Genomic DNA, 23,190 nt, shown 5'->3' with positions numbered 1-23,190 from the left:
TGTTATTTGCATAAGACAACTTTATTCCTGAAGGCCAGCATTAAGATTTATTGGATGCCATAGCACCTCTTATTTCCCAAAATGGCAGATATTATTGCAATAAGTTAATGAAAAAAATTCAAATGAATAAAAAAAACTTTAAGAGCCATGTGATGCTAACAGGAAACTTGTTTCTTTTTAAATGAATCCAAAAATTCAAATAATATACTGAATATGTTGGAAAATATGTTTTTCAAATTCTTTTTTTTTTTTTACACAACCCTTCCACTGCGTATAGAAATAACACCACGACCTAGACTACTTCTGTTTAGCAGTTAAATCGGCAAGTCTACGGCCAGCAGGTTTAGCTTAGCACTAAGACTGGCGGAATTCTTTTCCAATAATAAAACTTATTGTTTAGCCATATTTTTAGCCAGACTTGTTGACGGCACTTTATATATATACACACTCATGACATTGTAACATTTTCCTGGTATTTCAACTGATTTATTTTATTGTCCGTGTGGCCCAAATGTAGACTATACCGCTGCCCCAGCTAGTTAACTAAAAAAAAAAAAGCTATTTTTGCTAAAAATATATTTTAAAAAAAAATGCAAGCGACTATACAATGTGTTTGGCATTCATCGAAGTGTTAAAAAAAAGCAGAAAATACAAGTGCCCAAAATTTAACAATGATGGAGAATGTTCTACATTGAATCCAATGTTCTTTAAAAATGTGTGCGCAAATTTGGGGGGAGGGAAATAGTAAAAAAAAAAAAAGCGCCAACTTGTAGAAGCATGCCCAAGTGTGTCGTCACCACAAAATGTGCCTCCCGCTCAAAAAAAAAAAACAAGAATCCCACCAGAATAAATCCTCCCCATAAGTTAGGAATGCTGGGTGAAATTTTAGGATGAACCTTTGCAGGAGACCTTCTGTGTTTCTAAATCAAAGACCTCCTCGCCGTTAGTGTTTGAGCCATGGGTGCGCGGCGATGGACGCCTTGCTCCGGTCGCCGTAGTCGTAGAGCAGCTCCTCGCCCTCCTCAATATCCCGTGACGCCACCAGGATGAGATGCGGTGCGCCGTCCATGTCGTGCAGTTTGGTTTGCAGGTTGCCACTCTTGCTGTGATTGATCAGACGCCCCAGCCGATTGGTCTCTTTGGTGGCGTCCACGCTAGATGTGGAGTGAACGTTGTATAAGAAGTCACGCGACAAAAACGGGATGCAGAAAGTGAGTTCGCGTGTACCAGTATGCTTTGCAGAGGTACTGAAAATAGTACATGTAGCAGCCCGTCTCCGGGTTCTGGGCGTACTCGGCCTCTCGCTTTTTGGCATCTGCCATCTCCAAGAGATCACCGTGGTACTCCACCACGTACTCGCCTTTCCGGAAGCGTCGTGCGGCAAACACTGCTCGGCCTTTTGCCTCCATGTGCCGCACCTTCACAATAAGATTTTCACATGATGCGTTTACATTGCTTCTAAATTCAATATCTGGATCAGTTATCAGAATTTGTTCTACATGTTGAGTTGTAGGGAGTCAAGCAGGATCGTTCCTTACCTGCATTCCTTCCTCTATGCCGTTTGTGATGAGGTGGTCAATGAGGTCCTTCTGTTCACACTGGACACAAAAGAGAGCGAGTAGTAGCATTAAGCAAACATTGTGACCTTCTTTTATAAGACTAAGTGCAAAAGAAATTCTAGATCAGATCTGGATTCAACTTGATTTGACATTTTTTAACAATTATTACCTTGAGCTCCGTTTTACTTTTTCGTGAGCTGCGCCTTATTGGAAAGAAGTCCGTAACTTTTCGGTTCTGTGAATTTTTCCCTCCGGCACTATTCAGGGAATATAAAAAGAATTGATGAGAAATGTGCTAAATCAACAACAGAAGTGAGAAAAACAAATTCACGTTTTGGGTGTGGCTCTCTTCTGCTGGTGGCGGCGGGGCACGGCTGAGCTTCGGTTGCTGCTGTGCAAAGGAGTCGGAGGCCTGTCGGGAGCGAGCTGCGAGGGCCGCTCTGCGGCAGGCTGAAGGCGACATTGAAACTGTAGAGGCGATGCACACTTGTCCGACCAGCAAGAGGAAGGCTGCCTTGCTGCGTCTGAAGAGTTGCAATCTTTGGTCATCGAGCCGATACCATTCGCTATCCGGCCTGGCGGGAAGGGAAACAAATCTTTATCAGAACTTCAAATGATTTGTTTTACGTCTACAAGAGGTCAAGTTGTATGATTTATTAGAATTGATTGAACTAGAAAAAGACCTAGTCCATTTCTTACTAAACCATTTCAACATGAATCATACCTTCTCCCTGCCTTTGGATATCGTTCCTCTGGCAACATAGGGAACGACAGCTTCCCTCCTGCGCCATATTGTCATTGTGGACCGGAGACGTGGGCAGAGGGCAACTTGAAACGGTGACACAGTGTTGATTGCATGTTGATTCCTGTGGGTGCAGAAACAAAAGTCACATCCTTACAAATCCCCTCCTGTGCATGTCATGTTTTTTTTCTGGGGGTATTCTCAGTGGTTTATTTCTAATCAAATTCAAAAATAAAAATTCACAAAAATATTTTAACACATGTTCGGTATGAAAAATAATGCAAATCCAATAAAGAGGAAAAAGGTTAGTCTAAATATTCCCATTGCTTTATCTACAGTAAGCATAAGTGGTGGTCTAGCAGCGCACCAGTGCCACATTCAACATGGCGGCGCCGTTTACGTACGATTCCATGCAGGCTCGAGGGAGAACCAAGCCCACGTCTACTGTTCCCTTTAAACGTTCAAACTACGAGGTGAATGGCCAGCAACAAAAAAATGATAGAAAACCACTTTGCACGTATTTTAAATGCTGTTCTTGGGTTTAAATCCACGTTTCTGTTTTTACGCTCATTTAAACGTGAGGAAATGAAGCTGTCAGTCAGGCACGAGTAGTTGCTCCATTTCGTTTTGACGAGCCAAAAACTATGCAACCATTCCCAACGATTCGCATTTTGGAGTGTAAAATTGAACTCTATAGGTTCACATTAAACGACTTCATTTGCGTCTCGTGAGAAGCTGGAACAACATTGTGTTGTCTCCAACTTACCCCGTTCATGTCCGACGAGTGGTTCCCCGAGGCTCCACGCTCAGCTCTCTCCTGACGCTCCCGTCTGTCCCTCCGAGGGTCAAAAGCCCGGGTCCGAGGAGACAACACCGTCTGCCGTCTTCACCTTCACACCCAAGCGGCGTCCACTGCTGCTACGAGTTCGCCATTTTTTTCGACACGGATCGTACCAGTAACAAAAGGGGGAAATATCGCTCCCTGTCGTCTGTACTGTAATGTCCTGTAAAAATAATATTTCACCCTCTTCTGGAATAGCGGATACATGTTTAGGAGAAATACGTTTAACACAAATCTAGACATGAAATATTCATTTTATATTTTAAAACATGTATTTCAGGTGAAATCCTAACCTCAGAAATCATTGTCACATCGTTTCCACAATTACAAGAAGCCCTTTTAATACAGAAATACATGTACCTATATGATAACATACATAAATACATTTAATGTATTTTCTAATATTTTTTTAAATCAATTCCACAGTTTCTGTTCCCCACTTCCAGTTCGACAGGTGGCGCCAGGTTGCGAAGTATCAATTCAAGTCAAACGAGAAGAAGAAGAAGAAAGAAGACTCGCCCCGGGGTCACGTGATGCTTTGCTACTACGTTTGGCCGATGCGATGTTTGTCGTTTTCGTCAAAAGCATCAAAGAGGGCCATCTTTGTCCTTTGTGCCGATGCGTTGTCGTGGCGGCGCGGCGGCTCCAACAGCCGCATTGGTGCTGGTGGAACGACGCCGGGACGATCCACTCGACGACGGGAGGAGCGGAACCAGAGGAGGCTAAGCGAGGCCTAGCGCACGTCACGTGACCAGCATGCGGCGGAGAGCTTGATTAAAAAAAAGAAGAAGAAGATGGCGTGAGAGCAGCGGCGCGGACAGGACAACAACCGAACCCTCGCGGCGAGGCACCCTCACTGCGGACGTAGAGTGCCCCGTGTTCCGCCACTCAAGTAAGGTAACTCTTCTCGAAACTACGTCGGAAAAACAAGAATTTGCCGCACGGTTGGGATTATCGTGTGTGCTCTTTTTAAGAACTACCCGGTGTGCGGTTGCTGCCTCTTGCGATTCAACGTCGCCAACGTTAGCTTAGCCGCAGCAATGACACAACCAGGCGAGGCAACCCCGCCAACTTAGCCGCGTTTAAGTGGCCCTATTACGGGGCGCAGCCGGAGGGGACGCCCGCCGTGGTTCGCCCTTGGTGAACTCGCGTCTTCAGTTATCTAACACGTCTAGCTAGCTGGCTCGCTTGCGTCTGAACCCCTTTCAAGTTGCGGCTAATCTCATAATATTAAAAGGTTAAATATGCTAAACAGGATCAAACAGTCCAGATGTTGCGTTCAGGTACCAGCGTGTTCCGTTCAGGCGTACGACTGACATTGGGATCTCGGCGGGGCTGTTTACCAAGTCATGATGAGTCTTTAATTTTCATTTGGTCCGTACCTGGCGACCGGTCCAGAAAGTAGATCTCATCTTCTCGCCATTAGTCCTCCGGCATACGCTCTACCTCATCCAGCGACACAAATAATAATAACGATAATAATAATAAAGATATCGAAATGTGTTGCATGGGTTGTTGCGTCCGGGCACTGTCATTGCAAGCTCAATGGAGATGTTTACTACAAGAATAATGACTGCATGTTTTCTTTATTCAACAAAATAAGGCTAGACACCACCAATTTCCTACTTTATATAGCGACTATTTGCGTCTGATCCTTTAAAAAAATTTTGCGAATTTGGGTTTGCTTTCGGATTCGTCTTCTTGCCTAGTAAAGCTAGCTAGCTTGGCCGGAGCTGTGTCACCCTGCCCGGGGACATTGGAGCAAACAAATTAAGCTACCAAATAACGAAATGAGCCCGACTACAAATGCTGAGTCTGATCGAGCGCCTTTGCGTGATATGTGCAGAGTAGTTTGTTGAAAAGATTGAAAGAGTGCTGTTATGAGTTGTTAGTAGCGACGTTGTCAAGAGGAAGCAGGAAGTCGGACGTAGCAAACACGTGTCTTGTTTGACCCGACCTTCTCATTTACAACGTCATATTCATATTTTATATTCGGAGTTATTTTGATAAGGTTGCGATGCCCTGTAGAAATGTGTGTTTACAAATTTAGCTAAAAACTGTGGGGGGGGGGGGAATATATAATTTTTCACTTGTCACATTTAGCATTGTAAATTAGGCTTCATTCCTTTAGTGTTGAAATGTTATGTCTTGCGGTGCTGATATTTCACTGATTGTCTGTGTCTTGCAGATGGATCCCGAACAGGATTTACTTCTCACTGCTCTCAGCGAGAGCGGCATTTGCCCCAATGACATTGGAGTATTTGACGTCGATTCTCAGGATGTCGCGCAGCCCTCCTCCACAGCTCAGCAAGTGAGATAGCCTTTCCCTCACTTTCCTTTTAGTTAAAGGTTTTGAACACAGAAAAAAACAGAACATTCTGAAGGACACTTCCCACCCTGGCCACTCCCTTTTCAAACTGTTGCCATCAGGCAGACGCTACAGATCAGTTAGGTCAAGGACTAGCAGATTCGCCAACAGTTTTTACCCTACAGCGGTAGTCACATTAAATGCTGCTAAAAAAAAAAGATCATGTCTGTGTATGTTCTTCTGTGGGTTTTTAGCTTGTATTTTTTTAATCTTTTTCTTCTATTTCTTCTATTTATTTTATGCACTGATCGGTTGGCACTTTTTAAATTTCGTTGTACATGTGTGACAATGACAAAGATCTATTCTATTCTATTTTCAATAACATTACTACTTGTCTTTCAGTCTATCTCAATCAGCGCCCTGGATGCCGGCTTGGGGAACGAGTCTGGGGAAGTTAAAACTGAATCGCCGACCCCAGGTCCCATCGTGACTATCAGGGTAAGATTTTATTTGATTTTTTTTTAAACTAGTCCTTAGCGCCATGCAAAAAAAAAGTATTATGCATGGTGAGGATGAAAATCATCACATAGCAAGGTTTTGCTGTTTTAAAATCAACTTTTCTTTCTGTCTTGCAGCAACACAAACCTCAGCCGTCGACCACCACCTTTGTCTTAAATCAGCTGAATCAGCTTCCGTCGCTCGGAACGGCCACTACCAAGCCGTTGTCGGGGAACTCCGTCAAACACACCATCACCGTCACCAAGGTGGTCCACGTCCCCAACGCCGCCCTACGAGGCTCGTCCACGCCCACCTCCACGATCACCACCCCCTCAGTGTCCACAGCCGTGCCTTCAAACCCCGACCAGGTTGGAATTTGCCGTTTTGCCGGTCTTCCCTCCGCTTTCTCTTACACGCGTTCTCCCATTGAACAGATCCAGTTAAAAGACCTCCTAAGGGCGGGAGGTGTCAAGAGTTCGAGCCTCAAGGGCAACAGTCTGGTGGAGCTCATGAAACTCAAGCCTCCGCCAGACATCGCCACGCCGGTAGCCACCGCCACAGGGCCCGGTAAGATCGACGTGTACCTCGTCTTTACGCCAAGTTAGCTCTGCAACGAAACGTAAACATCCCAACAATTTGTTTGGCCCGCAGGTGAGATGAACAACGGCATCAAGAAGGAAAACCCGGCAAAAGAAAACGTTAGAAGCTGGAACAACGACGAGGTCAAAATGCACGCTTTCTCACATTCCCTGGTGAGTCAAAGACGCCACTCTATTGTGTCTGCAAAGCGGACTGATGTCTTTACCGGTTGTCTATCACTGTGCAGCACGCGCCCGGGACGAGGGACGAGGACGAGCCTGAGGAGGAGGAAGAGGAGGAGTTGGGTCACGCCGAAACGTACGCCGAGTACATGCCGATGAAGTGTAAGTGGGGTGTCGTACCGACCTGCCCGAGGAGAGGTCGCTGAGTAGATGTTTGTTGGCCAACCTCTTGCTAAGTAGCTCTCATCCTGCACAGTGAAAGTTGGCCTGCGGCATCCCGACCCAGTGGTGGAGACCAGCTCCCTGTCGAGCGTCAACCCGCCGGACGTTTGGTACCGCCTGTCCATCCCGGAGGAGGTCATCGACCGCGGCTGCCTGTCGGCTCTGCAGCTGGAAGCCATCACGTACGCCGCACAGGTCAGTTGCGCTCCACTCGGTGTCACACTTGTCTGTCAAGAATGTATAATAAAATAAAATGCCATGGCAGCAACACGAGACGTTCCTGCCGAGCGGCGACCGAGCAGCCTACCTGATCGGTGACGGCGCCGGTGTGGGGAAAGGTCGCACCATTGCCGGGATCATCTATGAGAATTACCTCCTGGGCAGGAAGCGGTCGCTATGGTAAATACCTCCTCGTGATCTTTGCCACAGTTACAAACAGAAATGTTTACTCTCTATTTTCTGTGTTCAGGTTCAGCGTTTCCAATGACTTGAAGTATGACGCCGAGCGGGATTTGAGGGACATTGGCGCCAAGAACATCCAGGTCCATTCCCTCAACAAGGTACGATGCATGTCATTGGAAAGACAATTCTGTCCGTTTTCCATGATTTGTCCACTGGAAGTGTGAGGACTTGACAGCGTGGCTCATCACGCCACTTTTATTTTCCCAGTTCAAGTACGGCAAGATCTCCTCCAAACACAACGGCAGTGTGAAGAAAGGCGTCATCTTCGCCACTTACTCGTCGCTGATCGGAGAGAGCCAGTCGGGCGGCAAGTACAAGACCAGGTTTGAGCAACTGCTCCACTGGTGTGGCGAGGACTTTGACGGCGTTGTATCCTTGTGTTCTTGTGAGGATGTGGTGGATCAGTGGTTCTGAAATTTAACCGAGCCAAGGCAGATTTTATTTGACTTTTCCTGATCTCTGTTGGTTGGGAATCATTGGTGTCCTAGCAGGAGTTGTTTAGATAATTCTTCTTTTTGCGGCGTTTCCTTAACTCCACTGTCTCCAGATTATCTACGATGAATGTCACAAGGCTAAAAATGTGTGTCCCATCGGATCGTCCAAACCCACAAAAACAGGGCTGGCGGTGCTGGAGCTTCAGAACAAACTCCCCAAGGCTCGCGTGGTGTACGCCAGCGCGACAGGTGAGTAGAACGCGGGCGAGCAAGGGGGAACTACCACTCGAAGTTTGCCAAGCACTCAAAGTGTGCCCTCTCCTCTCAACAGGTGCTTCGGAACCAAGAAACATGGCTTACATGAACCGCCTGGGCATCTGGGGCCATAAAACACCTTTCAGGGAGTTTGGCAACTTCATTCAAGCGGTGGAGCGCAGGTGATTGCCAAAGCGTTAAAAAAAAAAAGTAGCTTCTTGTCATTCATGAAACAAAATGTGAAGCTAAACACATTTACGTGGGAACTCATTCAGGGGCGTGGGCGCCATGGAGATCGTCGCCATGGATATGAAGCTGAGGGGAATGTACATCGCCCGGCAGCTGAGTTTCACCGGCGTGACGTTCAAGATCGACGAGGTCCCGCTGACTCATCGCTACATTCAAATGTACAACAAATCGGTCAGGCTGGTGAGTCCCCCGCCATCCTTTACCACCTCCGAGTCTCACCTTACACCAAGGTGTCTAATTGATCTTGAAGTCCCGCTTGCTTCCCTTGCAGTGGGTGAGCGCTCGGGAAAAGTTCCAGCAGGCGGCCAACCTGATGGATGCCGAGCAACGTATGAAGAAGTCCATGTGGGGCCAGTTCTGGTCGGCCCACCAAAGGTTCTTCAAGTACCTTTGTATCGCCTCCAAGGTCCGGAGGGTGGTCCAGCTGGCCAGGGAGGAGGTCCAGAATGGGAAGGTGAGACTTGATGGTCGGCCTGCATGTCTCGCTTGATTGATGAATAATGAATGGAGATATAGCTGAAGCTGGTCTTTGTAAGAAATGCCGACTTTCCCCATTGCAGTGTGTGGTGATCGGCTTGCAGTCCACCGGAGAAGCGAGAACTCTGGAGGCCTTGGAGGAAGGTGGCGGGGAACTTAACGACTTTGTGTCAACCGCAAAGTAGGAACTCCCTCCGGCCAAACATGTTTCTTTTACACAAAAGGGCAATGCATTCAAACGTCTTGGCTGGTGTCGCAGAGGTGTGCTGCAGTCCCTGGTGGAGAAGCATTTCCCGGCTCCCGACAGACAGAAGCTTTACAGCCTGCTGGGCATCGACATCTCGGCCAAGAAGACCCCTTCGCCTACTGACTCCACGTCCCAGCAGAAGGGCAAGAAAAGGAAAGGTATGGCAACGAAGGTTATTGTCTGACTTTCAGACGGTAAAAATGATGTGTTATTGTTTCTCCAGCCCCGGAGATTAAGAAGAAACAGCAGAAGAAGAGGCCTCGCAATCACGGCGGACTGTCGGGCACAAGCTCGGACGAGAGCCAGTCGGACGAGTCGGACAAAGACTCGGGCAGGGACGGCGACAGCGATGACAGCTTCAAATCAGTCAGCTCGGCGGACGAGGACGACGACTTCAACCCGTTCAGAGAGGAGTCTGGCGAGGACGACGAGGACGGTGAGGGACACGTGTCCTCAAAGAAGCGCAATATACCGGGTTCACTGTGAAGTGCCAACGTGGTTTTCTTCTCTTTGTTCAGATCCCTGGCTTGTCCGAAAGGAGCCCAAGAAGAACAAAGAGAAAAAGAAGAAAAAGCGAAGGAAGAGCATCGACCCCGATTCCATTCAAAGTGCCTTGCTGGCCTCGGGCCTGGGCTCCAACCGGCCGACGTTCACCGCCCCCGTCGCCCCTACGCCCACGCCGACTGCAGGTATACGCCAGCGCTCTGATGGAATTGCACTTTTGGAGGGAACCGTTTTTTTCAACGGGCCCCGATTGGTTGCGCAGTTAAAGCGGAGCCCGACAACAGCTGCTTGACGAGCCAGGACGCCGTGGAACACGCTCAGAAGATGAAGAGGGACCTCCTGGACAAACTGGAGGAGCTGGCCGAGGAGCTGCCACCCAACACGCTGGACGAGCTCATCGACGAGCTGGGAGGACCTGAAAATGTTGCTGAGGTAGAAACTGTGGAATTTAAGCAATAAGATATAATGTATGATTGAAATTGTATGATTTTTTTTCTATAGATGACGGGTCGCAAAGGCCGCGTGGTCAGCAACGACGACGGCACCATCACGTACGAGTCCCGTTCGGAGCTGGACGTTCCCGTAGAAATCCTCAACCTCACGGAGAAGCAACGTTTCATGGACGGGGAAAAAGTAGACGACCACTTTGCCATAGCGGTGGTGTACTCGTTGGACTCGAGTCATGACCGTTCCTACTTTTTTTTTGGCTCAGCACATCGCCATTATCTCGGAAGCGGCCAGCTCGGGCATCTCGCTGCAGGCCGACCGCCGGGTCAAGAATCAGCGCCGCAGGGTCCACATGACGCTGGAGTTGCCGTGGAGTGCCGACCGAGCCATCCAGCAGTTCGGTGGGTGGTGGCTAGAGACTCGCCGCTGCCGCCGCCTCCTCTGTGACTTTGCACAATAGAACTCACTGTTGCCGTGTGACCTGCAGGAAGAACTCACAGGTCCAATCAGGTCACAGCTCCCGAGTACGTCTTCCTCATCTCCGAGCTGGCTGGCGAGCAGAGATTTGCCTCGATCGTGGCCAAAAGATTAGAGAGTCTTGTATGTTAATTCTTTTTTTTTTAAATCGGTTTTTAACAGTGGATGTCAGACTGACTTGGGCATTTCTCTCCAACAGGGGGCGCTCACGCACGGAGACAGAAGAGCGACGGAGACTCGAGACCTCAGCAGGTTTAACTTTGATAACAAAGTACGCACAAGATGCGCTTAAGCTCAACACATCTTGCAGGCATTAAATAGGCGTGAAGACAACTTTATTGACTCAGCCCTCCACCCTTCAAATTCTGCCTTAATGAGAAGCCGCAATATTTTTGTACTCCCCTGTGTTTGTGCAACTCCGCTGCAATCATTTTGTCTCGTTGCAGTATGGACGAAACGCTCTTGAAATCGTAATGAAGTCGATAGTGAAGCTCGACACGCCGCTCGTGTCGCCGCCCTCGGACTTTCAAGGAGATTTCTTCAAAGGTACGAATGACAAAGCATCGCGGTGAGCTCCTGTTTGCTGTGGAGGATATTTGGGCCTGATCGGACTTTTGTCGGTTCAGACGTTCAAAGGGCTTGATCGGAGTGGGCTCATTAATGTGGAGGATAGATACAACTCGCTCTCCCTGGACAAAGGTGAGTTCACAACCACCAAGCACGTCTTGCAGGATTCCTGCTTTTCAAAAACTACATTTGTGGTGATCCCACAGACTATAACAACATTGGGAAATTCCTCAACCGCATCCTGGGCATGGAGGTCCATCAGCAGAACGCCTTGTTCCAGTACTTCTCCGACACACTGGCGGCCGTCATCCAGGAAGCCAAGCGCAACGGCAGATTCGACATGGGCATTCTTGGTGCGAGGCGGCTCTGTTGACAATGGACTACAACAATGGAGCAATCCATTTTATTGTTGTTGTTTTTTTTAAAAGATCTTGGTTCTGGTGATGAGAAGGTAAAGAAGTTGGACTGCAAAAAGTTCCTGACGCCGGGCTACACGGCGTCAGGCCACGTTGAGCTTTTCACGGTAGGTCCCTGTCAAAGTATTTTGGGTGGCAAGTAACTCGTGTACTTCTCTTTTTTTTCCCTGAAGACTATTTGCTAAACGCCCTAGATTTATGAACATACTTGTACCTTGAGCTCTCTGCATTTGTGTGCTTTGGCAGGTGGGCGTGGAACGAGGGATGTCCTGGGAGGAAGCCACGCATGCGTGGGCAGAACAGAACGGGTCGGACGATGGCTTCTATGTGCAGGTATATTCAATCAGATGGTCGTTAAGTCGCATCACGTCTCGGCAGTTTGGCTTGGGAGGTGATTCAAATAGCGCGTGTGTGTTTGACTCTCTCAGTCACGGAACAACAAGAAGACAGCCATCTTGGTGAAGGAGGTGAACGCAAAGAAGAGGCTCTTCCTGGTCTACCGGCCCAACACGGGGAGGCAGGTCAAGCTGGAATCGTACGCTGACATCAAGAAGAAGTTTAAGAAGGTTGGCGCGAGCACTTTCTATGCAAGGGGTTTCCGTGCACTTAACAAGACAGTGTTTTATTGATGTTTCAATAATTATTTTAATGTTCCTCGTTGTCAGGTCTTATCAGAAGACGCCAAGCAACACTGGAACGAACAGCACACCTCGTCAGCGAAGATTTGCTCGCATGCGTTCTGGTAAGTATGCACAGTATGTTCGTCAAGCAACGTGACAAGATTTTTTTCAGGCCGAAGCCGAATCAGATGTTTTGGACTGCTCTGTATTACATATGGACGCCAACCTTCTGCTTTTGTGCGCGCAGGCGGGGCAACTGCAAGAAGGCCTCGGTGGGGCTGCAGTGCGAGGTCGGCCTGCGCTGCCGCACGTATTACGTGCTGTGTGGTTCTGTGCTGAGCGTGTGGAACGAGCTGGAGGAGGTGCTCACGCCTGTTAGCGGCACCAACGTCAAGGTGCAGATCGTACGTCTGCGCACCGAGGACGGCCAGCGAATCGTCGGTGAGCCACATACATATTATCAAAAATGATCTTTTTAATGTGTTAGAGACAAATAGTTGCGTCTCTGGATTGCCCGCCCACGCTCTTCGCTAAAGAGGACGAACCCTGAAATTGCTTAGCAACCGGTGATGATGACTCAGTCGTCATTTGAAATTGTCGCCACCCCTCACCCATGTAGGACTGATCATTCCGGCCAACTGCGTGTCGCCGCTGATGCACAAGCTGTCCACGTCGGACCAGTTCCAGCAGCTGGCCGTGCAGGAGCAGTACAAGAGGCAGCAACTGCACCCCCAAAGTCTGAGCCACGTGCCCAACACATAGTGATGGCAAGACGGACGGCGTCAACGCGGACTGGTGTATATACAGGAAAAAAAAAAAAAAGAAACGTTTCAGGGTTATTGATGTTTTTTTTGTTTTTTTTTAAATTCTCTTTTAATTTGGAAGACTCGCCATCACCCCTCATTCCGACAGGGGTGATGTTTTTCGTCCTCTGACATTCAGAGTAGAAGATGTGCGACGGACCCCTGCCACACTGGAAACTGACCGCTACGTTACAATCCAATAATAAATCCTTCAGACTTTCACTTTTCCATCCGTGTTTCATTTCCCACGATTGTCGTGAGGGATCTTTGTTTCGACTTGCATTACTCGAAACTCCAAAAAAGTTGGAGATTTGTGATTTGATTGACCCGCATGACGTCTTTTTTTGTTTGCTTTGAATGGTCTTCTCAGGTGTTTGACCACGACAGCTCATTCCGTAATCAAATACGTCCTTTTCGTCTTCCATCATGTGACGTAGGATGGCACCACTACAACCGCTAGTGGAGAAATAAATCAATTATTCTTGGTTCAGAAATGCCAATCAGAATCATGCAAATGTTGATTTTTTTGGACATTGATATTTTTAAAAAGTTGTATATTGAACTGGCCTGTTCATATCTTCAAAACTCTACTTTGAGTTTGCCTTTCATGGAAAGCTGTTTGAGCATTTCATGTCCACTCCGTGTACTTGTAATGTTATTAGTAAGACAGTCATTCTGCTAATGTACTGAATTGTTCATGAGTGTATGGAAAGAGCCCGTTAATCTAATCTGGTCCTTAATCGGCATATCTATGGAAACCTGTTTTAAGCGTTCATTTGATACTGATATCCATTTTAAGCTTTATGTACTAGTGCACTTGACCTAGTGTATGTGACAAATAAGGTGTCATCGACAGCAGGAAATGTGGACACAAGAACTTGTGTTTTGCTAGTGAGGTCAAAGGGCATACTAGCCCAGCCCTTAACATGGATATCAAGGATATTGAATACTTTAATTCTCAGTGCACTAAGAGGATGATGGGGAAAAAAATGCCCTAAGGTTTGGGAGATATTGCATTTGGGGTCTGTCGGGGCTTTGGAATGTCAGCAAAATCTTTTCTCGCTGACGTGGCCCATGAAATGACAACGCTCAATAAAGCTTGGTATACAGTACTTGTACTTCCTGTTTATTTTGTATGGATTTTTTTGTTTTGGACATCACAATGGGTAGAGATGGAAAGGTTATCAATAGTTAATGGACAGTCAATGTAATGTAGCAATAAAGACTATTTTACTAATTGGGTCAAACCATGAGGTTTTGGCATCTGCAGTAAACTATTTCATAATAAATGCTAATTTGATTCATTTTCATTCACGATGGACCCTGATGTCAAAATTGGGTCAAACCATTTGTCCGCGGCCCAGAGGTGGGCACTAATGTAATTATTTCACCCAAAAAGTGATTAGTGAAAAATATATTCATCCACTCATTTCTCTTTATTAAATTGGGAAAACAGAAAAAAATGTCATAAGAATTTTTTTTTCAGACAAGCCTGAACAAAGCGAGCTCGAAAATGACGTCAAAATACTCTTAAAAAAGCTCCTAAGTCGTTTAAAGTGACCCAAAAGCGCGGCTCAACTTTCCTTCTAAAGTGTGCCCCGGGCTCCGGTCAAACGTGCCGCTTTTGGCCGACAAAAGTGTCTTTTCTTCCACCGGGGCTCGCCTCGGCTGGCTGGGTGTCAACATCCAGTGACGGCCATGTTTGCCGGCGCCGCCGTAAACAACAAAAAAGTGGGAGACAGACGCCTCGCTGAATGTCGGGTCATTTGGATTTCTTTCATTTACAATGTCTCTGGGAATGTCTTACAAGCCCAATGCCCACCAGCACACTCCGGGAACTTCGGGGAACCAGGGTGAGCACAAAACGTCCGAGTGGGTCCCGGCGAAGGCGCTTAAATCGACGCTTAAATTCGGGGGTTCTCGGAGAATACCTGAAGAGAAAGCCCCGTGTGTGTGCGTGGAGTTTTTTTTGTCCGGTTACATATGTCGGGTCACATCCTGGGAGCTAGGCTAATTCGTAGCCGCCATTATTACGAATGTCGACAAGGAGGAGGAAAAAACTACACGGACGCGGACTCGACCGGGGCGAAGGCGACGGCGGCGTCTTGCGCGAGGTTCGCTGGCGTGCGGGGTCGCGCTCCCGGCCCGGGTGGGCGCCGTCTACGCGGCGACAGTAAAAAAATGTATCGGTCGTGTTTCGTCGAGGAAGCCTCGCTCCGCTTCCTCGTCCATGATGCTCCCCGGCTTCGAGCTGCTTGATTGATCCACGCCGACGAGAGGCGCCTCTTTGCGGACATCTGCTGACGGAGGCGCGCTACTGCAACCTTATGGAAGTACATGAAACTTTACTCCCCTCAAATACTTTGCTCGCAAAGTACTACAATAATGATCAACCTTAAAATACAGAAATGTAGTTAGGTGCTTCTTATATTTTAATTTCGAAAAAAGCCTACGGAACGGAAAATTAGTTTTGCCCTGGATTTGTTCTCACAAAAAAATCAGCACTTAAACTTTGACAGCTTTTAAAGTTTGAAATTGAATTGAAATTCTTTGTTTTAAACAGTTGGAAGCCTCCAGTCAGCAGCCAACCTGGCCCATTTGCAATCCTACAGGCCTCTGCTGAGTGACTACGGACCACCTTCTCTGGGATTCTCACAGGTAACACCAATTTTTCCAAAATTCATTGGACAGGTGTGGGCAAAATATACTACACGTTTGAAAGAGTGATTTTTTTTGGGTGGGATTGTGAACCATGTCCACCTTGCTTTAATTTCACATTTCTCTCAATTGGCTTCTCCAGGGCTTGACCGGCAGCCAGGTGCCTCAAAACAAATACGCCGAGCTGCTGGCCATTATTGAGGAGCTGGGCAAGGAGATCCGACCCACATACGCTGGCAGTAAGAGCGCCATGGAGAGGCTCAAAAGAGGTAATTTTTAGGTTGAGTAAGTAGGTAATTAAAAGTCCACAAGAAATCGCTATATAGTGAGTATTCATGTCCATATGTTTATCGGTTTTCTCTTGTTCTTGTTGACAGGCATTATCCATGCCCGCGGCCTGGTGCGTGAGTGCTTGGCAGAGACGGAGAGGAACGCCAGGTCCTAGCGACAATCACATTCCGTTCAAGGAGACTTCTTACTATGCGTCTTTAAACAAAAGGAAAGAAAAAAAAAATCAAAAATTCAACTTGCATGTCATTTCAGAAGTGGACTGAGACGTCCCGACTCCATGTTGTACGAATGAGTCAAACTCAACTTGTTTCCCACTGCCCACTTTTGGGGAACTTGGTTTCTTGTTTTTTCTCCATAAATTTTGCATGCAAAAAAGTGTAGACGCCAAATGTCTTGTACAGGGATTAGACAAATTTTTCATATGAGTGACCGAGTGAGTGAGTGAGTGAGTGAGTGTCAATTCATCCGTGTTCAGGTTGGTTTTGTTATCAAAAGAAAATGCTGTTATTTGCATCTTTGTATGTATTTATTACACAGTGTAATAAATTGTATTTTCAATACAGTTGTCCTGGTCAGTCCTTTCGTTTTGCAGCCTTGAAAACCACTCATATTGTTCCGTTTTGAATTCTGGCCAATGGGGAAACCAATCGATACTGTCCACCAATCACGTGACGAAACTTTTACTGACGTAGTAACGTTATTTCAGCAGCCAATCAGCGTCTCCCTAGCATATACCTGACAAATATGGATGACAGGACGACTCGAACAAACTGGTAAGGTTAACTCTTGTGGCGTCTGCTACATCTGCACTTATGTTTGCGTAATAAAACATCTTTTTAACTGTGTTCCGGTTCCTCCAAATTCATTTCAGCCTAGCCTGTAAGTTGGCTAGCGGCATTCATATGCGTGGCGTTGTTAGTTAGCTAGCACTTAGCATGCTAGCGGAGCCCGCCGAGCTCAAGTTAACCACAACAAGCTCGCGACGTCACATGACAGCGGTGACCGATTCTGGCGCACTGTGCCCGGGTGACATTTGTGCCGTCTACAGCTGGCGAGGGTGCAGCGTTTAACAGTCTGTCACCTTTTTTACATATCAGCTCAGACGCTAGTTCTAAGATGTATGGCCACTAAAGCAAGTTACTTATGACACGGGGGCGGGGGCACTTTTTATTAATTTGACTTTTTTCATTGTTTTAAAAATGGCAAATGATTTCAGTCAAAATCAGAAACAATGGATTCTAAAGCAGTATTGGACAAGTACCAAAAGAAAGGAAAGAAGAAAAAAACAGGTTTGAGATGGAAGGAAAGAGGCAAGGAAGGACGGATGAAGAGCAAGTTCAAGGGATGCAGGAAAGGATGTAAGGAAGCATTGATTAAAAAAAAAAAAGTCCATGTGATATTCACATAAAATTGAAAAACGACCTAAAACCTGCTCATAATGAATTGATGGTGTGTGTTTTTTGCAGCATGTTACACATAATTTTTTTGTTTGCTTGTTTTGTAGCTGTCAGAGTTCCCGCCACCTCTGGACAGGCCCTTAAACATGTCCACAGATGACAGCATCTCTGAGGATGTGTCCAGCTCAGGGCCCCGCAGCCACTGCCGGCCCGGTGGCGGCAAGGAGAGCGAGGCGTCCCCGCTGTCCTCCGAGGCCACCACGGCCTCGGGGCTGGCTGTCTCTGAGGGTAGACCTTCGGCCTCCCAGACCACAGGGGGCAGTGCGGCCTGCCAGACTGTCAAGTACACGCCGCCGTGCAGTAAGATCAGGTGCGGAGTTTGGCCTCTTTGCCCATTTTGACGACATATCTATACTCAAATGCAAGAAAATTCAGGTGTCATAGTACATAAGCAAAGTATGTGTTGCGTTTCAGGGGTCTTTGTATAAGCACAGAGGATGACGCGTTCACTTCAGGCAAGAACCTCCCGTTCATTAACCCAAGCTCCCTCGATACTCTCCGAGCCCTGGTGGAGGAGATACGCAGCGGCGGTGAGACCGACCCGCAGGTCTGGAAGGATTGTGAGGTGCGACAGCGCGAGCTGACTTCCCGCTCCATTAATCCAGCGTCTTGCTGAGCGCTGTCTTTTTTTTTTTTTTTTTTACCTCAGGGCCGATGGCTGCACCTGTTTCAGCTGGTGGAGAAGCAATACCAGGAGCAAATCCTTGCGCAGCAAGAACAGTATCAGTGCCAAATACAGGTAGCCCTGCACCAAAAGCCATTTTTTATTTCTAAGAACCAATTTACTCATTCATTCATTTGAATGTAAATACAACATATAACAAAAATGTATTATTTTTACTCTACTTATTAGTTTCACTTGAATTCTGCAGTTAATTCAGGACGAGATCAAAGCGCTGGTGCAGCTCCAGAACCGGCCGCCGCATGCAGACTTCACCCACAGCGCTGGCATCCAAACCAGTGAGGACACCACCATCACCACCACCAAGGACTTCCTGTTGCCGCTCATGGCCGGCGACTGCATTTTCCCTGCTCGCGCGCCCAGCGAGAGCGACAGCCTGGCCGCCCCGGCTGCCCTCTCCCCGTTCAGCTCCCCCTCACCGCCTCACAGGTCAGACGGCGCCAACCCACCGGTCGATGAGCAAGCTACCACGGGGCTCAGCAGCGGCTACGGCACGCTGTCCGCCTGGGAGACGGGAGAGGCGGCGGAGAGGCAGGAGCGCCGGTGGTCGGAAGACGCCGATGCTCCCGACGAGGAGGAGCCGCTGGCAGCCCACCAGCAGAAAACATCGGGGTGGGTCACGCTTCTTTCCTCTGTAGTGAGCGAAGAGTTGCAGTCGTAACCTTTTCGTATCGTGCTATTTGTGCAGTCAGATGCTGACCTCCTGGGCTTTGAGGCAGAAACTGCGAGCCAAGAAAATCAAGGCGAGACTAAATTCCAGAATCCCCGAGTACGAGGAGCTGCCACGCAGCCCGGCCAATTTGGCTCTCGGCCCATCGGAGAGCCCAAACTCCCGACATCCTGCTACCGCTTCGTCCTGCGCCTCTTTTGCGCTGAGGAGGAGCGACAGCCTCTCGTCTGAGGCCTCAGGTGACTTGTTATTGAGATCAGGCGTTTTCTTCAACTTTTTACCAGGACCCGCACATAAGCCTAACGCCAATAAAACACAACTACCGTTTTTCCCCAATGTTATGAAAAGAAAGTTGTCATTGTCTACTCTCAGGCCTGACCTACTGGCGTCTGAATGAGTGCGACCTCTATCGCCGTCTGCCGGACGCCCTGGACCGCAACGGCAGTGGAGCTGCTTTCTTCCTGCAAGAAACTTCCACAGATCAGGTGACAACACACTTTTGCAGCCATAGCCCAGCCCGGATTACCCTCTGAGGCTCTTTGAGCCAATCAGGAGCCTGACAACAGACATTTTGGGTCCTCTGTTGTAGGCTGAGAACTTAGATGTTTCTCTACGCGAGCTATACCAGCACAAGCACAGGACGGACCTCAAACGCTCCGACTGGGAACGCTCCGAGACTTCGACTCCATTGTCGCTGCAGGTAGGTCACGTAACCCCTCTAAATTTCCTTCTTGACTTTTTTGCTGCTGTTTGACTTTCTACTTCCACTTTTGCAGCCCCTGGCTGCAGAGGCATCCCAGCCTTTCTCTACGACCCCGCTGAGTCTCAATGGCGTCTCTGATGAATCCCAGGAAGTCCCGCCCACCCCGCGAATGAAGACCGGCGAGGAGGCGGACGCCACCCGTAGCCGCAGTACCACTCTGAGGCCTGGTTCTGGTTCTCTAGAAGATCCAGTCGTCTTTTCCCTGTGAGTCCAAACAGCAACGTGTCTTTTTTTTATTGAGTAACAGAACTGCAGTTTCCACGTCACTCCGCCGTAACTCCAGCCTTTCTTTTTTCGCACTTCTATTTGAATGTTTTTCTACATCTGTCCCATCTAGGCTGCGACGGAACCTGAGAGAGAAGCACGCACGACACGTGGCTGACCTGAAGGCGTATTACGAGTGCGAGATTCAACTATTGCGAGACAAGTTGAAGCTCCGAGATCTGCCCGGAGACCTGGAGAAGAGCAACCGCATGCTTTCAGAGAGGTCTGCTTTCTGAAAATTTGCATGGAGGCTGCTGGTTCATTTTGCAGTTAATTTTCCAGTTCCCAAGTTTGGATCACAAGACATTTTTTTCCATTATAGCCTGTTTAATCTTTTATTTTGATGGTTTCCAGGTGTCAGCATCTGGAGAAAGCCTTGGCTGAAGCCAGCCGACGTATCGACAAGCTGGAGCAGACTAACTCCACGCTGGAGAAACAGCTGGTAGTCTTTTTATTGTGGGAATGCCAGTCAGCAACTTCTTGGCTCATTATTCTGTCACTTTTTTTCTCCCTCCACATTTCTTAACTGCTTTAAACCAATTTCAGAATCTAAATGAATGAGTTTGTTTTTATCAGTAGTTCTACAGTGTGGTTAATCAAGAACAGGTCCTGTTTGGATTTACAGTATCCTCACAGTGAACACAAACGAAACAAGTAATGTGTCTCCAACGCCTTGTTCAGGCCGAGTGGCCCGAGCGTTACGCGGTGGCGGGCGCCACCGTCAAGTCGCTGCGTCAGCGCCTGGAAGACAGCAAGCGATCGGCCAAGGAAAAGGCAGCGGCCGTGAAGAAGGCTCGACGGCAGGTCGACGACAGCGAGGCCAAGAGGGAACGCGAGGTCCAGGCCAACAAAGAGGTGAAGGTCGAGAGCAGGGAATGCAAAGGCGATGTCCGCTGACTAACGTCTGGGTTTTGTTTCTGTCTTTTTCCAGCTCCTTGCACAATACAACTCTGTGCTGAAGGACAACGACAAACTAAAGGTAAGCAATGAAGACAATCGCCATGTTTGATTTTTTTTAAAAAAGCAAAAAATAAAATAGTGTTCCTTTTTGTTTGACAGAGCAACTTGCTGTCAATAGAAGACAAACTTTACCAAGCCAACGATCTCACTTCAGACCTGAAAAGGTGATTTTCATTATTGCTACAATATTTATTTGGAAAAAAAGCATAAATATTGCATTGTTTTTCCGCTTCCTTTGTTGCTATCATCTTCATTCAGAACCATTTCTAAGCTGGAGTCTCAAGTACGGCAATTGGAGCACGAGAACCAGGCCAGGGTCCGCCACACCCCCCAGCCCGCCGCCCAGCCCTCTGGAGCCGGGTGAGCGGCTAGCTTTGCTAATGTAGCCATCTTCGTCCACACTTGTGGAGGAGCGTGTCACCATGATGTTTTCAATACATCTTTCAGTCTTTTCCACCATCCTGACCTGCTGCACTCACCCAGCAGAGGCAACGCAGAGCCGGATGTCACCCGCAGGAGGTCTCCCCGGATGGAAGTCCAACAGCCGGCTGCTGCCACAAACTCTGGGTTCCCTTCCCAAACTTCAATGAGGCATGTTCGACTCTTGCGCTGATATAGTAGTGCGGTTCATGATATTTGATACTACTAGCCTAGCCAAACCTACAAATCACAACCATTGCTACTATTAGCATCGCCTAACTTGACTCGTGTCAAGTAGCCTTGATTTGCATTCTGGTTCTGCAGGTGCACAGCCGCCAGAGACCCCGACCAGACGCCATCGACGTCCAGACTCCGGGAGGAGGGCGCCGCCCACCTGTCGCCTATCATGAGGGCGCTGATCGAGATGGAGGAGACTCGAACCACAGAGAGCAGAGCCCCCTGTAAGAACGTTTTACATGCTAGTCCCCCTCCTCTGCTTTCACCCACCGATGGTACGTATGTGTTCACAGGGGTGGCCAATCACATGCCATCGCTGGGCGGCGTTGGCGGTGCGCTCAGAAGTCAGAGGAGTTTGTCTCCGGACGGCCATCGGTCGTCCTCGCTGCCTCCGCCAGGACTACAAAGCACCATCGCAACCACGCCAAGTATGAACATGTTTTCTTTTGTATTTTATGTTCTAGTCTTATATACCTCGTGCTGCAAAATTTTGTTGACTCTTGTTAATGTTTACTTTTACTGTCAGCCAAGAGAGAGACGTTACTTGCCTCATTGCCAGCCAAGGGCAGCCCTAAACGATGCCCTACCGAGAACTACTCCACCGCCTTTGGTCACATGATGCCACGGGAGGAGCACCTCGGCAACAGGTCAGTAGCTGTCATTATCAATGAAAGTGATTATTCATGCATTATTCCCATTTGTATCTTTCAGGCGTGACTCACCCGTCAATCACACGAGGCGCCACTCGTTCCACAGCGGCAGTCCCAGGACCAGGCTACGCTTTGGATCAGCCGAGCACCACGGTAAGAAAGTGGATCGAAAGAACGAAATAGTGTTCATGTGACCAAGATGGCGTGTGTCGTTCCCCACGAGTAGAGGCTGCTGTCGGCTTGGCGTCGCCCGACTATGGCGACGCACAGCTGCCGTGTGAAGATGGAGGAGGCAGCCCGGGAGGATACCTGGCTTCTGACAACAAAGTTCTGTCATTGGCGGAGGCTGAGAGGCTTTTTGATGAGCTCACGCGGGAGAAACTCGAGGCCAGTTCAACACATTGCCGCCAACTTCTTCTGTGTGTGTGTGTGTGTGTGTCTCACACTCTGTGTGCGCGTGGTGCAGATCGAGGCATCTCTGAGCCGCATGCCGACGTCGGGTGGTCGAGTGAACATGAAGACTAGGCTGGACCAGGTGAGCCACACTAAGATGGTCCACGTACTCCTTGGCGGAGGTAACACATGTAGCTTGACGTGTGTGTGTGTCAGGTGGCCTTAGAGGAACGTCTGGAGCGTCTGAACCGAGACCTTGGGTCCATCCGCATGACGCTCAAGAGGTTCCACATCCTGCGCTCCTCCGGCAGCATAGCGTAGCAGCATGCTAATGTTAGCATGGCCTCGCTACCATGTTTTTAACGTACTACCTACCACTCAGGGATACTTTTTATAAAAAATTTCTGGAAGTCTATATTTTTTGTACCATACAGATTTTTAGATTCAAAGCGCTTGTACATTACTAATAGTATTTTGACACAGCTGCAGTATATTTTTTTCCATTCTCTTGTTTACATCATTTACGGTGAAGGAAATATTTTTGTGTTACTTGACATTCCAACTTTTGCTTGTTTTTTCCTACATGATTTTTTTTTTTTTTTTGCAGCAGGACCAGAACCAGCACAATAATCTCTGCACTCACTTGTCCCTCTTTTTTTATTCCTTCCCCAAACCTCTATTTTAGCTACTTAATATGATCACCATTACACAATAAATTCTGCTTATTTTTTCTTACGAATGTGCCGTCTTTCCTTCCAATATTTATGTAATAACATGGAAAAAACAAATATATAAAAAAAACTTCATACTCACCAAGGATACTTATTATCAGATATATTATGTGCAGATCTGTAGG

At 47.9% G+C, this 23,190-nt stretch overlaps 4 protein-coding genes and 1 long non-coding RNA gene across 8 annotated transcripts; 3 read left to right on the top strand and 2 right to left on the bottom strand.

Annotated features, from left to right (window-relative positions):
- kmt5aa (lysine methyltransferase 5Aa) lies at positions 1–3,267 on the bottom strand. Of its 2 annotated transcripts, none has more exons than XM_037266267.1 (7): positions 3,068–3,267; positions 2,284–2,387; positions 1,891–2,134; positions 1,729–1,816; positions 1,539–1,598; positions 1,228–1,418; positions 1–1,154 (listed from the first exon to the last, which is right to left on the bottom strand). In XM_037266267.1, the coding sequence occupies exons 2-7, from the start codon at positions 2,348–2,350 to the stop codon at positions 944–946; spliced, it is 861 nt and encodes a 286-aa protein (XP_037122162.1). In that variant the 5' UTR covers positions 2,351–2,387; positions 3,068–3,267; the 3' UTR covers positions 1–943. The 2 variants fall into 2 exon arrangements, with proteins under 2 accessions (XP_037122162.1, XP_037122161.1); XM_037266266.1 differs by having other exon boundaries at positions 2,284–2,425; positions 3,068–3,266.
- A 111-nt stretch (positions 3,268–3,378) lies between these two features.
- On the bottom strand, positions 3,379–5,085 carry LOC119131236. The gene is made up of 2 exons (XR_005099616.1): positions 4,525–5,085; positions 3,379–3,911 (listed from the first exon to the last, which is right to left on the bottom strand). It is a non-coding gene; the product is annotated as an uncharacterized LOC119131236 (long non-coding RNA).
- sbno1 (strawberry notch homolog 1 (Drosophila)) lies at positions 3,906–14,007 on the top strand. The gene is given in 32 exon segments (XM_037265499.1): positions 3,906–4,039; positions 5,331–5,453; positions 5,853–5,948; positions 6,086–6,316; positions 6,383–6,515; positions 6,600–6,700; positions 6,775–6,871; positions 6,966–7,126; positions 7,197–7,330; positions 7,401–7,491; positions 7,601–7,762; positions 7,941–8,076; positions 8,159–8,264; positions 8,358–8,511; positions 8,603–8,785; positions 8,892–8,989; positions 9,068–9,213; positions 9,279–9,491; positions 9,574–9,744; positions 9,822–9,991; positions 10,061–10,192; positions 10,272–10,407; positions 10,494–10,606; positions 10,683–10,754; positions 10,930–11,182; positions 11,257–11,403; positions 11,479–11,573; positions 11,713–11,799; positions 11,895–12,032; positions 12,132–12,208; positions 12,334–12,527; positions 12,706–14,007. Coding segments are annotated over 31 exon segments (4,293 nt in total). The 5' UTR covers positions 3,906–4,039; the 3' UTR covers positions 12,849–14,007.
- A 410-nt stretch (positions 14,008–14,417) lies between these two features.
- On the top strand, positions 14,418–16,400 carry LOC119131235 (cyclin-dependent kinase 2-associated protein 1). Of its 2 annotated transcripts, none has more exons than XM_037265501.1 (4): positions 14,418–14,765; positions 15,467–15,547; positions 15,690–15,816; positions 15,925–16,400. In XM_037265501.1, the coding sequence occupies exons 1-4, from the start codon at positions 14,676–14,678 to the stop codon at positions 15,990–15,992; spliced, it is 366 nt and encodes a 121-aa protein (XP_037121396.1). In that variant the 5' UTR covers positions 14,418–14,675; the 3' UTR covers positions 15,993–16,400. The 2 variants fall into 2 exon arrangements, with proteins under 2 accessions (XP_037121396.1, XP_037121395.1); XM_037265500.1 differs by having other exon boundaries at positions 14,428–14,742; positions 15,453–15,547; positions 15,925–16,396.
- Positions 16,401–16,552: 152 nt separating this feature from the next.
- LOC119131461 (M-phase phosphoprotein 9) lies at positions 16,553–22,691 on the top strand. Of its 2 annotated transcripts, none has more exons than XM_037265915.1 (23): positions 16,553–16,611; positions 17,343–17,605; positions 17,710–17,860; positions 17,945–18,034; positions 18,168–18,589; positions 18,666–18,886; positions 19,020–19,132; positions 19,237–19,347; positions 19,424–19,614; positions 19,748–19,897; positions 20,029–20,116; positions 20,356–20,529; positions 20,606–20,653; positions 20,734–20,798; positions 20,893–20,994; positions 21,082–21,225; positions 21,379–21,515; positions 21,585–21,719; positions 21,818–21,938; positions 22,003–22,094; positions 22,141–22,328; positions 22,408–22,476; positions 22,551–22,691. In XM_037265915.1, exons 2-23 carry the CDS (start codon positions 17,382–17,384, stop codon positions 22,653–22,655), a joined length of 3,141 nt encoding a protein of 1,046 aa, XP_037121810.1. In that variant the 5' UTR covers positions 16,553–16,611; positions 17,343–17,381; the 3' UTR covers positions 22,656–22,691. The 2 variants fall into 2 exon arrangements, with proteins under 2 accessions (XP_037121810.1, XP_037121811.1); XM_037265916.1 differs by having other exon boundaries at positions 18,996–19,132; positions 22,168–22,328.
- Positions 22,692–23,190: the final 499 nt, after the last annotated feature.

This window comes from Syngnathus acus, chromosome 12 (assembly GCF_901709675.1).
Source record: "Syngnathus acus chromosome 12, fSynAcu1.2, whole genome shotgun sequence".
In the NCBI taxonomy this organism is placed as follows: Eukaryota; Metazoa; Chordata; class Actinopteri; order Syngnathiformes; family Syngnathidae; genus Syngnathus; species Syngnathus acus.
Note: the sequence above shows the minus strand (reverse complement) of the source record. Positions and strands in the feature narration are given on the sequence as shown.